The sequence below is a fragment of the Oncorhynchus masou genome, chromosome 27, assembly GCF_036934945.1.
Source record: "Oncorhynchus masou masou isolate Uvic2021 chromosome 27, UVic_Omas_1.1, whole genome shotgun sequence".
Lineage (NCBI taxonomy): Eukaryota > Metazoa > Chordata > Actinopteri > Salmoniformes > Salmonidae > Oncorhynchus > Oncorhynchus masou.
In genome coordinates this window covers 20,793,487-20,810,885 of record NC_088238.1, presented here as the reverse complement: position 1 = coordinate 20,810,885, position 17,399 = coordinate 20,793,487, and the positions used below count along the sequence as shown (strand labels likewise).

Sequence of the window (17,399 nt, the reverse complement as noted above, 5' to 3'; positions counted from 1 at the left end):
TGGTGATACTGACCTAAAACAGGGATTTTTTACTTGGATTAAATGTCAGGAATTGAGTTTAAATGTATTTGGCTAAGGTGTATGTAAACTTCTGACTTCAACTGTACATACGTAACATGTTTCACAAGCACGTGACAAATGAAAACTACTTTCGACTTCATTCAGAAACAAGTTTACTGTTTTTTGATTGAATTGTCTGCGCTCGACTGATATTGTTTTTAGCGCAAGTCAATGGCGCACCCTACTGGGATACTTTCAGCAGCAGAAATCTGACTGCATGCTCATTATTCCTTGTACCTAACACAGTAAGATCGTCAACCGATGGAGTGGCTTATCCATTTAAATCCTTTTTGTACCAATAGAAGCCTAGTTCTCAAAATTGTAAATCATTCTGGGCTTTGTAGTTTTGGAATCGTTTATTTTGAATATGAGTGAACTCAAATATTCAAAAGGCTTTGTTCATATATAGTTCTACAGTGAATATATTAATTACCCCATCCATCCTTACTATACCTATTACAAACAAACAACATGAAACACTTAGACATCCTTGGTCAGTATTCACTGACAGTTATTTCCTTTACCATTCAGTAACACTGGATCATTGTCCTGAGGCAACAGTTAATGGGCATGCAAAAACAATGGCCGATTAATGCTAAGATTAGAACCTATTGAATAAAACAAATCTATAAAACTAAGGCTGCGTTTACACAGGCAGACCAATTCTGATCATTTTTTCACAAATGTCTATATATTTTTTTAACCAATCAGACCATATCTGAAAAATATCTAATGTGAAAATATCTAAATGTGTTTGGTCAAAAGACTAATTAGTGGGAAAAATATCAGAATTGGCCTGCCTGTGTAAGACCTTCTTTGACAGAGGCCATTAGATCAAGTTCATTTGGTTTTGGCGAGGTACACTCAGTTATTACCATTTATCCCCCAGTGAAATATATACATCACGTTAGGTTTCCAGTTCAGTCAAATCAAATCAAATTGTATTTGTCACATACACATGGTTAGCAGATGTTAATGCGAGTGTAGCGAAATGCTTGTGCTTCTAGTTCCGACAATGCAGTAATAACCAACAAGTAATCTAACTAACAATTCCTAAACTACTGTCTTATACACAGTGTAAGGGGATAAAGAATATGTACATAAGGATATATGAATGAGTGATGGTACAGAGCAGCATAGGCAAGATACAGTAGATGGTATCGAGTACAGTATATACATATGAGATGAGTATGTAAACAAAGTGGCATAGTTAAAGTGGCTAGTGATACATGTATTACATAAGGATGCAGTCGATGATATAGAGTACAGTATATAGTATGCATATGAGATGAATATGTAGGGTAAGTAACATTATATAAGGTAGCATTGTTTAAAGTGGCTAGTGATATATTTACATCATTTCCCATCAATTCCCATTATTAAAGTGGCTGGAGTTGAGTCAGTGTCAGTGTGTTGGCAGCAGCCACTCAATGTTAGTGGTGGCTGTTTAACAGTCTGATGGCCTTGAGATAGAAGCTGTTTTTCAGTCTCTCGGTCCCAGCTTTGATGCACCTGTACTGACCTCGCCTTCTGGATGATAGCGGGGTGAACAGGCAGTGGCTCGGTTGGTTGATGTCCTTGATGATCTTTATGTCCTTCCTGTAACATCGGGTGGTGTAGGTGTCCTGGAGGGCAGGTAGTTTGCCCCCGGTGATGCGTTGTGCAGACCTCACTACTCTCTGGAGAGCCTTACGGTTGAGGGCGGAGCAGTTGCCGTACCAGGCGGTGATACAGCCCGCCAGGATGCTCTCGATTGTGCATCTGTAGAAGTTTGTGAGTGCTTTTGGTGACAAGCCAAATTTCTTCAGCCTCCTGAGGTTAAATTACTTAAATGTAAATGTTGAAGAGGCGCTGCTGCGTCTTCTTCACGATGCTGTCTGTGTGGGTGGACCAATTCAGTTTGTCTGTGATGTGTATGCCGAGGAACTTAAAACTTGCTACTCTCTCCACTACTGTTCCATCGATGTGGATAGGGGGGTGTTCCCTCTGCTGTTTCCTGAAGTCCACAATCATCTCCTTAGTTTTGTTGACCTTGAGTGTGAGGTTGTTTTCCTGACACCACACTCCGAGGGCCCTCACCTCCTCCCTGTAGGCCATCTCGTCGTTGTTGGTAATCAAGCCTACCACTGTTGTGTCGTCCGCAAACTTGATGATTGAGTTGGAGGCGTGCGTGGCCACGCAGTCGTGGGTGAACAGGGAGTACAGGAGAGGGCTCAGAACGCTCTATGTGGCTCCCTAACTATTTAATAAAAACAGCGATTATAAATGTAACAAACAAGCAATCTATTTCAAGTATCTATTGCAATACAATCGCTTAGTCGAACTGTCTTCAAGACCATAATTCAGAGTAGCCTATATTATGAGATTGTACCTATGGAATATACTGCTGTTTGCTGTGAAAGACATTACAACTAATGATTTACTCTGATGGAAATCAAGTCTTCCAAGGAAATCCTCTTGCGATCTCCTTTCCCAGGAATAGAAAACAACAGGGTTCTTTAAAACACTTGCACATACCTCACAGGATTTTTCGGGGGAGGGGGAAATAATATGTTACCAACCATGTTTCCATCCAACCTTTTTACGCGAGTAAAATAGTTGAATAAAAAATGTGACGACACATGTCGACAAAACACGGTAGACAAGGTGCGATCTTTGTGCAGATAAAATGAATTACCGCTATAAATGGCGGTGGAAACTCCTTTATGGACGCGTATTGCTATAATAAACATCATTCGAAGTAAATTTGGAGTCACGCGATGATATTGAGTGGTCCTCCCACCACGACTCGGGAAAACATGCAGTTTATTACACTACAGATTAAATAAACTAGGATTAATTCCACCCGTAGTGAAAGTGAACAGTGATGAGCTTGATGCTCCTTTCCAATATACATTGAGGGTCTTATTCTGGTGACATGATGATCGATGCTTAGCTGCCTTTTCACAACAACAAAAAATAATAATAATCTCGCGGCAGGTAGTTTAGTGGTTAGAGCGTTGGGCCAGTAACCGAAATATTGCTGGATCGAAACTCCGAGTTGACAAGGTACAAATCCATCTTTCTGCCCCTGAACAAGGCATTTAATAACCAACTGTTCCCCGATAGGCCGCCATTGTAAATAAGATTTTGTTCTTAACTGGACTTGCATAGTTAAATAAAAAGGTTAAATAGATGTTTGTTTTTTACAAATGTACATTTATCCATAATAATCTCATCACGTAGGTGGCCTTCCCGCACTGTAAATACGAGCTGTTGGCTAGAGCGCACGTGCCAATACCAGAGTGGGCACATTCACTATATAACGCAACATTTGTTGTGACAAAACCATCAGTAGAGTTGAAAATGCGATAGAACCCCAGCTAACATGTATTTTTTATTCGGTACATAGGAATTTAAACGCAAAAGTTTTTGTATGTGCACTGTCATCACGCACAGTCTTTTATCCACAACAAGTCAATTTGATGGAAAACTTTCTGGTGGGAAAATGCACATATTGTTTTAATGCAGATTGGAAAATATTCACATGAAAATCTGTCACCAATTGGATGGAAACCTATCATCATTTGGTGCAAATCACCTACCACACATACACAACCCGTCCCTGTTCCCGCCCAGTGCCAACCAGTTATATTAAAAGGGATAGTTCACCCAAATTACAGTTATTTGTGCCACAAATGCTAAAACATTAACATTTGGTAACAGTGCCAGGGAAATTAAAACCAAAGCATAGACTGCTTAAGGGGTAAGGTAACCAATGTGTAATTTGGGTGAACTATCCCTTTAATATATTTGTAACATGTTCTGGTGAAAGACAGATGAAGTTAAGAATGAATAAATAAGGAATTTGAGTTAAACTACTTTTTATAAAAGTTACCTTAACTATTCTTCTCTATGTAAACAATTCATTTTTATTTCCATTCATGAATCATTTACAAGTTAAAGGGATACTTCGGGATTTTGGCAATGAGGCCCTTTATCTACTTCAATGCTTCAATGCTAACTAGCATTAGCACAATGACTGGAAGTCTACAGGTATCTTCTAGCATTGTTATATTTGAGGTATTTCGTTTTAGTTATCAACACTAATTCCACATTAACACATGATGCACCCTAATTTGTGGTGTGTTTGGGTGTTTATTTCAGCAAATGTTTGGGGATTTATCAATTTGTTCATGGTCAAAATAAATAAATTGATACATTGAATTTACACCTGCTCCAGATCACATTGCATTTGAACTTTGACCGGTGCCAGATAGTGGCTTGGGAAAGTATATACCCCATTTTGTTACCTTACAACCTGGAGTTTGTATAAATTTGATTTACACAACATGCCTACCACTTTGAAGATGCAAAATATTTGTGTGTGTGAAACAAACAAGAAATAAGACACACACAAAAAAACTTGAGCGTGCATACCTATTCACCCCTCCAAAGCCAATACTTTGTAGAGCCACCTTTTGCAGCAATTACAGCTGCAAGTCCCTTGGGGTGTCTCTATAAGCTTGGCACATCTAGCCACTGGGATTTTTACCCATTCTTCAAGGCAAAACTGCTCCAGCTCCTTCAAGTTGGATAGGTGTACAGCAATCTTTAAGTCATACCACAGATTCTCAATTGGATTGAGGTCTGGGCTTTGACTAGGCCATTCCAAGACATTTGAAATGTTTCCCCTTAAACAACTCGTGTTGCTTTAGCAGCATGCTTAGGGTCATTGACCTGCTGGAAGGTGAACTTCCATCCCAATCTCAAATCTCTGGAAAACTGAAACAGGTTTCCCTCAAGAATTTCCCTGTATTTAGCACCATCGTCCCTGCCGATGAAAAATATCCCCACAACAGGATGCTGCCACTACCATGCTTCACTGTGGGGATGGTGTCCTTGGGGTGATGGGAGGTATTTTTCCTTGATGGCCAAAAAGCTACATTTTAGTCTCATCTGACCAGAGTACCTTCTTCCATATGTTTGGGGAGTCTCCCACATGCTTTTTGGCAAACACCAAACGTGTTCGCTTATTTTTTTTTATTTAAGCAATGTTTTTTTCTGGCCACTCTTCAATAAAGCCTAGCTCTGTGGGGTGTACGGCTTAAAGTGGTCCTATGGACAGATACTCCAATCTCCGCTGTGGAGCTTTGCAGCTCCTTCAATGTTGTCTTTGGTCTCTGATTAATGCCCTCCTTGCCTGGTCTGTGAGTTTTGGTGGGCAGCCCTCTCTTGGCAGGGTTGTTGTGGTGCCATATTCTTTCCATTTTTTAATAATGGATTTAATGGTGCTCCATGGGATGTTCAAAGTTTCTGATTTTTTTTAATAACCCAACCCTGATCTGTACTTCTCCACAACTTTGTCCCTGACCTGTTTGGTGCGCTCCTTGGTCTTCATAGTGCCGCTTGCTTAGTGGTGTTGCAGACTCTGGCCTATCCAAACAGGTGTCTATATACTGACATCATGTGACAGATCATGTGACACTTAAATAAAGTCCACCTGTTTGCAATCTAACTAATTATGTGATTTCTGAAGGTAATTGGTTGCACCAGATCTTATTCAGGGGCTTCATAGCAAAGGGGGTGAATACATATGCATGAGCCAAGTTGACGTTAAGTTTTTTTTAAATAAGTTATTTTTTTCATTTCACTTCACCAATTTGGACTATTGTGTGTCTGTCCACTGCATGAAATCCAAATAGAAATCAATTTAAATTACAGGTTGTAATGCAACAAAATAGGAAAAACGCCAAGGGGGATGTAGTAATGGCAACATTACAGGAGTTTAGATTATTGGATATGCAAGTTGCTGAGGTGCACAACTAAATCAGAATCACAGAAATGCTTGACCCTTACGTTAAGTAAAGTTTAGTAAATGTTTACTCTAAAAAAGTACATTTAATTGAAAATGTAGTTCCTAACTTAAATGGATGCATTTTGGGGAGCGATGTGAAGTGGAGACAAACATGATTTCCAATGTTCTTAAAAAAAAAGAAGGTGCCATCTGATATCTTTGTCAATAAATTTGAACAGAAATGTAACTAATGTAAAGTTACACTCAGCGAAATGACATTGCCACGAGCAGCACCGCAGATACGGAGATGAGCGAGATGCAAGACGTTGCTCTCCCGCAGTCACACATAGCATCTGCGCATGTGCAAGGGTTCGCTTCACACCGTATACAGCGTGGTAGCCACTGGACCAAAAAAGCAGAGAAGTTAAGCATCACGCTTCAATGCGCTTAGTTGTTACAGAACTTAACCCTATATACAGTTTACTTTCTGCATCATATTGCTACTTTTAAGTATTAGTAGCAATGAATTGTCATTGACATCCATGACTTGTCCTCGAACTTGCAAAAACGAATCTGCTTCTACATTACCGTTTCTTATCTCAACCACTAAAATGCAACACTTTTCTATGCATCTTTGACACCATTAAATAATTTAGAGCTATTAAATTCCAGATTATCAAGGCATTAAATTGACACCAATGGATTAATCCCAGAGCCATAGATACATGTACGGATGGCTCACCATACTCCATGTTAGCAGCGAACGTTCCATGACGGAAGGATTACTATTTGCATTGTAACTAGAATGAAATATTTTGGCTAACACGGCACCCATAAATGACTTGAAACGTTAGAACTTTTTATACCTACAAGTTTAGCAAACCACGTTTACTTAACATTAACTACATGCATTTTTCTGCAGTCATACATGAGGTCACTAGGATAACCCCCAACGAATACCCTGTGTGTGGGGCAGTCCTTCTCCAGCGTTTTAGACCCTGCAAATCAGTGTGTAAACATGCAGATATGATGGTCGCGTTCCCCTGCTCAGACGTTGCATCAACCAATGGTTGCGTACCTCGTCATCGACTATGCCGTCGGACACCAGATTGCTATAACATGTGGTTAGCCGATAGGTAAAATACCTATCCAGGTGTTGTAAGATCAGGCATAACTCAGCAACACCTGGGCAGAAGAAACGCCAGTTGATTTAGTCACCTAGTAGTAGTCACTTCAAAGGGGAAGTTCAGTTTTGTCAGGTTGAGGAACCATCTAACATCAAGTTGTAAAACACAAACTTCCCCTTTAACAGCCCAAGCAAGGCCTAAGACAAAATATGATACACGTATTATTTATATCCCTGTTCCTCTTGCTGTTGGTGCCCCAATGGATGTGGCCAAGCAGGAAATCCCTGGTGAAGCATGTAGCCAAGAACCTCCTCATCATTTTTCTTGATCCTGTGCTTTCAGCACAGCAGGGGTTTACCGCCCAACCCTGTGTCTACATTGTCCCTCCCATTTCCCTCATGCCCTCCTTATCTCAGGCCTTTCCTGCCTTCATGTATGTGGGGATGGTGCCTCGCTGAGTCAGCCCCTCAAACCTCTTGTAGGTGTAGTTCAGGAACACCCAGTCCTTGGATTTGTCTGGCTCCGTCACGTTGGAAACTACAACAACAAGATGGTCAATTATGTACAACAGTGTATTAAGGTTAATACCAGTGTTATTGTCGCCTCCTTGCCACTAGAGGGAAAAACTGAATAGGAAATTAATCTTGATCTCAGAAGTGTAGGAATGTATGAATAACAACAGGACTATGGGTCCTATTTCATCTAAATTGGAGAGAACTCAAAGATTCCTGTACACCAAAGCAAACCTGCACTGCAGCACAAATGCTTTCATAGTTTTTACATTTTATCATTCATTTCATAAATATTGTGAAAAACTTTTCATAACATGAAATACATCTCTATTACTACTTTGAGCTGCAACGGATGTGAAACGGCTAGCTAGTTAGCGGTGGTGCGCGCTAAATAGCGTTTCAATCGGTGACGTCACTTGCTCTGAGACCTTGAAGTAGTGGTTCCCCTTGCTCTGCAAGGGCCGCGGCTTTTGTGGAGCGATGGGTAATGATGCTTTGTGGGTGACTGTTGTTGATGTGTGCAGAGGGTCCCTGGTTCGCGCCCGGGTATGGGCGAGGGGACGGTCTAAAGTTATACTGTTACAGAGACAAAGTGATTATTATTACCTGGCTGAAGGATGTCCGATTCTGGGAACTCATCAAAGTTCGATGTGTCATCGATGCTCTTGATCTCAATGGAGATGGCGGCTGGTCTTTCCCTATGGAAGGAAAGCAAATGTGAGTCGGTCTATTTAAAACCTTTTTCCTAATGCATTTTGCTGAAACGCACCAAAGACAACCAATTTAAAGCTAAGTGACTTGCCTTTTGTTTGGGCTGTGATTGCATGTTATACCTCCTTTAAGATATTGCCATCACACATGCTTAGACACGCACGTATGTACTGAAGAACAAAACATACCTGATGTGTTCCCAGTCCACAGGCTCAAAGAAGGCGTGACTCTTCATCTCCTCAACACTCACAGCACCAACACGGTTCTCAGCATCATTACAGTACCTGAAATGGGTTCATGTTGTTGGAGCACCAAAGCCTTTGTTTCACAAAATAGGAAATTTATTGCGCTGAAATAAAATGTCTACTTTACTGCAGTTTGATACGGCGTGTTTTTGTGGATGTGATCATTTTGGTAACTCAGCCTGCAGATGTGACTTACGATCCAGTTCTAATGTATTATAAAGTCATGTCATAACATGCATGACCACCTTATGTCTTCATCATTAACATCTCATAATGATCATGATTAACAGCTATTTTGAGTTCTCCCAATCTAGCAGATGTGAAGCTATAGGCCTAAAATATAAGACGTTATAAAAGGCTCACATCTTTATAACAAGTATTAAAGCACTAACTATAAGCGTTAGCGGTCAGAGCAGCTTACAGATCACTCCACCTGTACACAGCCCACGCAACTACCTCATCCCCATATTATTTTTTTTGTTGCTCTTTTGCACCCCAGTATCTCTACTTGCACATCATCATCTGCATATCTATCATTCAAATCAAATTTATTTATATAGCCCTTCGTACATCAACTGATATCTCAAAGTGCTGTACAGAAACCCAGCCTAAAACCCCAAACAGCAAGCAATGCAGGTGTAGAAGCACGGTGGCTACAAAAACCTCCCTAGAAAGGCCAGAACCTAGGAAGAAACCTAGAGAGAAACCAGGCTATGTGGGGTGGCCAGTCCTCTTCTGGCTGTGCCGGGTGGAGATAATAACAGAACATGGCCAAGATGTTCAAATGTTCATAAATGACCAGCATGGTCAAATAATAATAAGACAGAACAGTTGAAACTGGAGCAGCAGCACGGCCAGGTGGACACTGGATTCCAGTGTTAATGCTAAATTGTAATTATTTTGCCTATATAGCCTATTTATTGCCTTACCTCCCTAATCTTACTACATTTGCACACACTGTATATAGATTTATCTATTGTGTTATTGACTGTGCATTTGTTTATTCCATGTGTAACTGTTGTTTTTGTCTCACTGCTTTGCTTCATCTTGGCCAGGTTGCAATTGTAAATGAGAACTTGTTTTCAACTGGCCTACCTGGTTAAATAAAGGTGAAATTAAAAAAATTATACCAGTAAAGTGTTAATACTTTTTTCCTAAGAGGACAATACCCTTTGATACACACACACAAGCGGATATCCTATAAGGTTTCATATGACCACAAACCTGAGAATCAAGTCCTTGGCCCGCTCTGAGATGGGCACCTCAGGGGGGAAGACCAAGGTCTCCTTCCAGTTCATCACCTTCCTATATGTCTCCTGGGGTGTTTCAGAACAGAACGGGGGGTACCCTGAGACACACAACAGGGGAGAATGTCAGTATGTTACAAAGTAGGAGCAATGAGTTAGCCAGCTAGCTTTCTGAAAAAACATCCTAACATACTTGGGCATGTTGTAATTGACTCGGTTACATAGACATACCTATCAGCATCTCATACATGATGACCCCCAGAGACCACCAGTCACAGAGCTTGTTGTATCCCGTCTGCAGGAACACCTCTGGGGCAATGTAGTCCGGTGTTCCCACTGTGGAGTAGGCCTGTTGGTTAAACAAACAGATGAGACACTAATGAGACACTAATAAGTAAAACCAACCCAAAGGCTACAGTATTGGGTGTGCTTGTTTCACAGCCCACGGTCTGTGGTGATCAGAGGATCCTTAAGAAAAACATTTATGAAATCCCCGAGAGGGATCCTGCTCAAAGGACCAATGAGAAGGTCGGTACCAAAGACATAATGGCCGGTAAAATGTATAGCCTCCACATGCACAAACTCTTACCAGTTGCCTCCGGTTCTTCTTCCACGTCTCTGCTTTTCTCTTTGAGTTCATGTTTTGGAAAGCTGTGGAATATTTCAAGTTCAAAGACATGGCAGTGATCTATCATTAAAACGACTGAATAAACAAATTATATTTTGTCTGAATGAAATTAAAAGTGAATGATTCACAAGTAGTAAAGAGTGACTCACAGAAATCACTGGGAGGGTTGTGTGTGAGGTTCCTGTAGAACTCTGTGCGGTGGGCCTTCTTCAGTCCCGTACACAGACCAAAATCAGACAGCTTTACATGGCCCTGCAGAAGAAAAAGACTCTCCGATCACACCTCCAATACGAACAGTTATTATATACTTTAATTGAAATGGCCATCTGTAAGTGAATGCTTCTCTGTGTGCGTGTCTCTGAGCATGTGTTTGTTTGTGTACAGGGGTAGGCCTGGACCAGGCCAGTCTCTCACCCTGGAGTCCAGAAGCAGGTTATCAGGTTTGATGTCTCTGTGGATGAAGCCCAGCTGGTGGATGGAGTCGATGGCCAGGACAGTCTCGGCTATGTAGAACTGGGTAGCCTCTTCAGACAGGGTGTCCTTTTTCATCAGCAGGGTCATCATGTCACCTGCACATATTAATGACACTATGCCACTAACCCCGTTTTTTTTACATGATGTGTGTAACAGATAACCAATTAAATTAAATAATAACAGCATACACTCATTGGCCAGTTTATTAGCTACACCCATCTAGTACTGGGTAGAACCCCTTTTTCCTCCAGAACAGCCCAAATTCATCGGGGCATGGATAGTACAAGGTGTGGCATTCAGACGTTGCACAATTGGTATCAAAGGACCTAACGTGTGCCAGGAAAACATTCCCCATACATTACTACCAGCCTGTACCGTAGACACCAGGCCGGATGGGTCCATGGACTCATGCTGCTTATGCCAAAACCAGACGCTGCCATCAGCATGACGCAACAAGAACCGGGATTGGTCGGACCAAATTACATTCATTGTTCTTGTTAACTACACTCAGTGGAGCTGCTAGTAAAACTTTCTTAACTTGGACATTCATTTTTGGCCATGTTAAAGTTTATACTTCCCTCTTTCAATTATCATGTGGGGAGGTTAAAATGATGAAAAGCTATCTACCAAATCTATTCATTGATTGCTTCTCCTTGACATTATCATTCACCCGATAAGATGTGAAAATAGTTTGTACAACTAACATGATGGGAAAGGTTAAAGAACCCTGCTCTAGATGTCTCTATGTACAATGTGTAACGTCACTATATCTATTCCTAATACAAAATGGTTTGATGTAATTTGTGGAGTCAGACTGTGGCCAGCAAGAGAAACCCACCTCCAGGTAGAAACTCCATGATGAGGTAGAGGTTCCTCTTATCCTGGAAACTGTAGAACATCTTAACCACCCAGGCCCCGTCCGCCTCCACCAAGATGTCCCTCTCTGCCCGAATATGAGCCACCTGCTCCTTCTCTAACATGTCAGCTTTCCTCAAGATCTTCATGGCATATATGTGCCCGGTGTCTTTTTTCTGCACCAAGCGGACCTTAGGACAAACGTAGGAGTCACACATGAGTATGCCACATTTGAGAGGCTTAAGTGTAATTAGTTGCTAACTGCTTTATAAAATGAGTGGTCAGACCAAACCATGCATTGCAAACTTTTTTGAAAACTTCAGTAAAGACCATATTAATCCACAATCAATACCAGCATACACACAAAGGTCCATATAAAGAAAATAAACTGGAGAGTGAGAGAGATATAATAACCTACCTCTCCAAAGGCGCCTCGACCAATGACCTTTAGTGACTCAAAGTCGTCCAGGCCCAGCCGGGTCCTCTTCAGCCGCAGGAACTCTGTCTCCTTCCTGGCGTGCTGGGAGCGTCGCATGACCTTCTGTTGAGAAACGGGCACAGAGACACCGATAATCAGTTCCATTTGGCCTCTCTAAAATAGTAGATGTGACAAACATGCAAAGAAAGTGCTACCCACGACATTGATTCCAATCCCTTATAGGAATTAAAGCCATCATTCCACACGAGTGGAGGTTTACCTCTTCATCTATCAAGCCTTCGTCATCCATGACTTTCTCCAGCTTCTTCTGCCTGGAAAAACAGAGGGGAACATGCAGGTATTCTGAAGCCAGTCGACCCCAGTCTAGTTACTCTGAAGCCAGTCGACCCCAGTCCAGTTACTCTGAAGCCAGTCGACCCCAGTCTAGTTACTCTGAAGCCAGTCGACCCCAGTCTAGTTACTCTGAAGCCAGTCGACCCCAGTGTTGTTACTCTGAAGCCAGTCGACCCCAGTGTTGTTACTCTACAATTTTGTTTCTGGTGTCCTTTGACAGCTCTTTGGTCTTGGCCATAGTGGAGTTTGGAGTGTGACTGTTTGAAGTTGTGGACAGGTGTCTTTTATACTGATAACAAGTTCAAACAGGTGCCATAATACAGGTAACGAGTGGAGGACAGAGGAGCCTCTTAAAGAAGAAGTTACAGGTCTGTGAGAGCCAGAAATCTTGCTTGTTTGTAGGTGACCAAATACTTATTTTCCACCATAATTTGCAAATAAATTAATTAAAAATCCTACAATGTGATTGTATGGATTTTCTTTTCTCATTTTGTCTGTCATAGTTGAAGTGTACCTATGATGAAAATTACAGGCCTCATCTTTTTAAGTGGGAGAACTTGCACAATTGGTGGCTGACTAAATACTTTTTTGCCCCACTGTATGTTATTGTTGTGTGTTACAGTTTCACCCTCCATAGTAGAGATGTCCTACAGGAGCCACCGTACTTCGGCTAAACAGTTGGGATTTTGATGCTAGCTCACAAATGTGAGGATGCTCGGGTTGGAATAAACCCCAGCCATTTTATAAAGAACAAAGTCTCTCCCATTCTCTCAACATAACCCACTATTTGGGTCCTCTTAAAATGTAGCCAAAACAAGCTTGCGTTGCCAAATACAAATATTCGGAACACCTGGCTGTCACATTCATCGGTGACCTATAGAAGACACGTACCTTGTCTCTCGCTCCTCGTGTTGTGTCAGCAGAGTGCTGTAGAAGTTCTCCAGTGTCAGCTTGGCCACGGTCACCCTCTCCCGGGTATGGTTGCTCATGGGAAGGGCAGCTGCAGTCCCTCCCGTCATGGCCATACTATCCTGTAGAGCAAAGGGAAACAATGACAACACTGACTGACTGAGGCCCAACACACATGTACTGATATTCAACATAAGCCTACTGTACATCCAATTGCTTTTAGTTCCAGTTGAGTAATATCTGAGAGACATTGTATTGCTACTGTCTATTACTAGCAGTGAGGAGCCTGTTTTAACTTGTCTTTGCATAGTACAGACCAGTTATGCCCACACTAAAACATCTAATCTTCCCTCTGTACCCATTCATAGTATATCTTACGTAAATTCATCCAGTGTAGATATGTATAGATTGCATTTGGATGACTGTTACAGTGGTATTTGGGTTGTTAGGTTAATTGGATTCATTCGGATATTTCTTCACCTTGTATTACTTATGTTCTTGCTTGACATTTTACTGCATTTTTAGGTGCTAGTAACATAAGCATTTTTCTGCACCTGCTATAACATCTGCTAAACTGTGTACGTAACCAAAAAAACATTGATTTGATGCAAGTTCACTCTTTCTTGAAAGACAGGTGCAGAGAGGGGCCACTGGAACTAAAAGCAATTGGATGTACAGTAGGCTTATGTTGAATATCAGTACATGTGTGTTGGGCCTCAGTCAGTCAGTGTTGTCAAATATATCACTAGCCACTTTACACAATGCTACCTAATATAATGTTTACATACCCTACATTATTCATCTCATATGTATACGTATATACTGTACTCTATATCATCTACTGCATCTTTATGTAATACATGTATCACTATCCACTTTAACTATGCCACTTTGTTTACATACTCATCTCATATGTATATACTGTACTCGATACCATCTACTGTATCTTGCCTATGCTGCTCTGAACCATCACTCATTCATATATATCTTTATGTACATATTCTTTATCCCCTTACACTTGTGTATAAGACAGTAGTTTTGGAATTGTTAGTTAGATTACTTGTTGGTTATTACTGCATTGTCAGAACTAGAAGCGCAAGCATTTCGCTACACTCGCATTAACATCTGCTAACCATGTGTATGTGACAAATAAAATTTGATTTGATTTTGTGTGCAGTGTGTGTGTGTGTGTGTGGGGGGGGGTTAAACATGCAATCAAGAAACCAAGTGGTCTCCACCCTGTGTGTCAGCATCGGACAGGAAGCAACTCCCCTTCTGCATGAAAAGACCCAGTCATGATGCCAGAGGGAGGGGGACTGTCTGGTACACATACACACAGCCAAGAACAACACCAAGCTCCATGCCTTCAGAAACATCTCAATGGGCAGTGAGGAAGAGTGTCTTGGGGGACTGGTCCATAGGATTGAGCTCATGTACCAGTCCAATGAATCACAACACAATTTCCAATGCCTGTTTTCATGAGGTGTGCACCAGGCTCCTACTCCGGTTGCCTAAAACGTCACCCTTCACTTATTCTGCTTTCCTTATGCAAAGGCCATCTTTAATTATACTATTAGGTATGTCAATTTAGCAATATCTACATATTGTATTTTCCTGAGATTTAAGCTCGTAGTTAGTACTAGTGGTAATGTCCTTTGTTGTGTGGATTTCAGACATTCTGTATCCATCACTACTCAGGCATGATTGAAATAGGGATATTGCTGATGGCCTTACCAAAGCTTGTGAATTGTGATGTTTGATTTGAAACCAGTGCTTCGGATGTCCCATTGTTATTTGTGAATTTTTAACTATTGAATTTGATACATAGCTAGATCCAAAATAGAAACGGATTGGACGTAGATGCAACATTGGAATGTTTTCACATATTATTTCATTCAATTCCAATGACTCAATGTATATAACATGATGGCCATGATGAGGACGCGGCTTATGTGGCGCCAGTGTTAATAATAAGGACTGTACGAGCAGGTGATGATGAACACGTCATTGCCATGATTTGTGCATTGAGTTGCGTAACAGACGTAAACATGACAAAACCACAGGTATGCATGCATGCAACGAAACAAGTCTGCCAACGAGAAGATAACTGTATTGAATGATGTCATTGCAATTTGACATCAAGGCTAGGTGTAGGCTGTCTATGTCTTGATAGTTGTTGATCGACGTCAAAACTATCCAGACTTGGATTTAATAATAGCTTTTAGTTACCTACCTCTGTATCCTGCTCCAGATTCAATTGATGGCTAGGCTAGCTGCCCAGCCCTGCTCCAATATGACAGAATTTAGGTCCGTAAATTTGGCTAGGGAATGAGTGGAAAGACTCGACGTTAGGTACTACCTATCTAGCGTTAACTAGATACACACACTGCAAACACGGACTGTGTATGGAGAAAATAAAAGACTTGTCAATGACAACTATTTTTTTGATATTTAACAAGCCTACAGTACAAGGGTTTGGTAAGCGTTGCTCGTCTCCACTCATCAATCTTCGACCTCAACCCTCCCTGTAAATAGTAAAATAGCCAATTAGTCCCAGAATGGATGCACTAAAAACCATAACGCTCACTCCACGCAAGTACATGCTACAGAAATGACACCGAGATTAGCCAATAGAAGAAGAGAAAATGAAATAAATGTTTATTTTAACCAATCGGTCGTGGAAATATTGGGGGACGTAACCTCGCTCGCTACCAAGCAGAGGAAAGTAATATGCCTTTTTTTCAGGTCCGTCCACCGGTTTACCCTGAGCGTGGTTGCGTTCCAGGCTGCCTACATTGTAGTAATTGAAAATACAGTACATTACAGGGAATGGTTTCACGATGATAGGACTACAATGTAGCCAGCCTCTGGAACACTTCTCACTCAATTAAACGTTAAAGGCCGGTTTCCCAGCTCGTGAGGGAGTTTTATCAATGGCCCCGGTGAATATTTTATGATAAATAATACACTGCTCAAAAAAAATAAAGGGAACACTAAAATAACACATCCTAGATCTGAATGAATTAAATATTCTTATTAAATACTTTTCTTTACATAGTTGAATGTGCTGACAACTAAATCACACAAATTATCAATTGAAATCAAATGTATCAACCCATGGAGGTCTGGATTTGGAGTCACACTCAAAATTAAAGTGGAAAACCACACTACAGGCTGATCCAACTTTGATGTAATGTCCTTAAAACAAGTAAAAATGAGGTTCAGTAGTGTGTGTGGCCTCCACGTGCCTGTATGACCTCCCTACAACGCCTGGGCATGCTCCTGATGAGGTGGCGGATGGTCTCCTGAGGGATCTCCTCCCAGACCTGGACTAAAGCATCCGCCAACTCCTGGAGTCTGTGGTGCAACGTGGCGTTGGTGGATGGAGCGAGACATGACGTCCCAGATGTGCTCAATTGGATTCAGGTCTGGGGAATGGGCGGGCCAGTCCATATAATCAATGCCTTCCTCTTGCAGAAACTGCATTGTCTTGCATTAGGAGGAACCCAGGGCCAACCGCACCAGCATATGGTCTCACAAGGGATCTGAGGATCTCATCTCGGTACCTAATGGCAGTCAGGCTACCTCTGGCGAGCACATGGAGGGCTGTGCGGCCCCCCAAAGAAATGCCACCCCACGACTGACCCACCGCCAAACCGGTCATTATGGAGGATGTTGCAGGCAGCAGAACGTTCTCCACGGCGTCTCCGGACTCTGTCACATCTGTCATATGTGCTCAGTATGAACCTGCTTTCATCTGTGAAGATCACAGGGCGCCAGTGGCGAATTTGCCAATCTTGGTGTTCTCTGGCAATTGCCATGTATTTTTCTGAGCAGTGTATGTTTCTGAATGATGCACAATATCACGAGCTGTGCAGATTACCGTTCGATTTGAGCAGGGTGCGCCTCACTCACGAGTTTGCCCAGTCACGTTACGAGCTATAGTCGGTTCAACCCGGACTGCTCAATCGAATCCCCTTAATATATAAGACTTGAACACTTTAAATTCAAGGGCATTCTGAAAGCCATCTTTCGGTGGGGCCAAGGTTTGTCTGTGTTGCATATCAAAATACAAAACATTAA

At 41.6% G+C, this 17,399-nt stretch overlaps 1 protein-coding gene across 1 annotated transcript; it reads right to left on the bottom strand.

The window, feature by feature from the left end:
* Positions 1–2,320: 2,320 nt before the first annotated feature.
* Positions 2,321–16,794, bottom strand: LOC135515763 (serine/threonine-protein kinase 38-like). Its single transcript, XM_064939476.1, has 13 exons — positions 15,550–16,794; positions 13,299–13,438; positions 12,334–12,385; positions 12,054–12,176; positions 11,619–11,826; positions 10,721–10,875; positions 10,456–10,558; positions 10,268–10,329; positions 9,910–10,027; positions 9,656–9,779; positions 8,375–8,470; positions 8,082–8,173; positions 2,321–7,500 (listed from the first exon to the last, which is right to left on the bottom strand). The coding sequence occupies exons 2-13, from the start codon at positions 13,430–13,432 to the stop codon at positions 7,376–7,378; spliced, it is 1,392 nt and encodes a 463-aa protein (XP_064795548.1). The 5' UTR covers positions 13,433–13,438; positions 15,550–16,794; the 3' UTR covers positions 2,321–7,375.
* Positions 16,795–17,399: the final 605 nt, after the last annotated feature.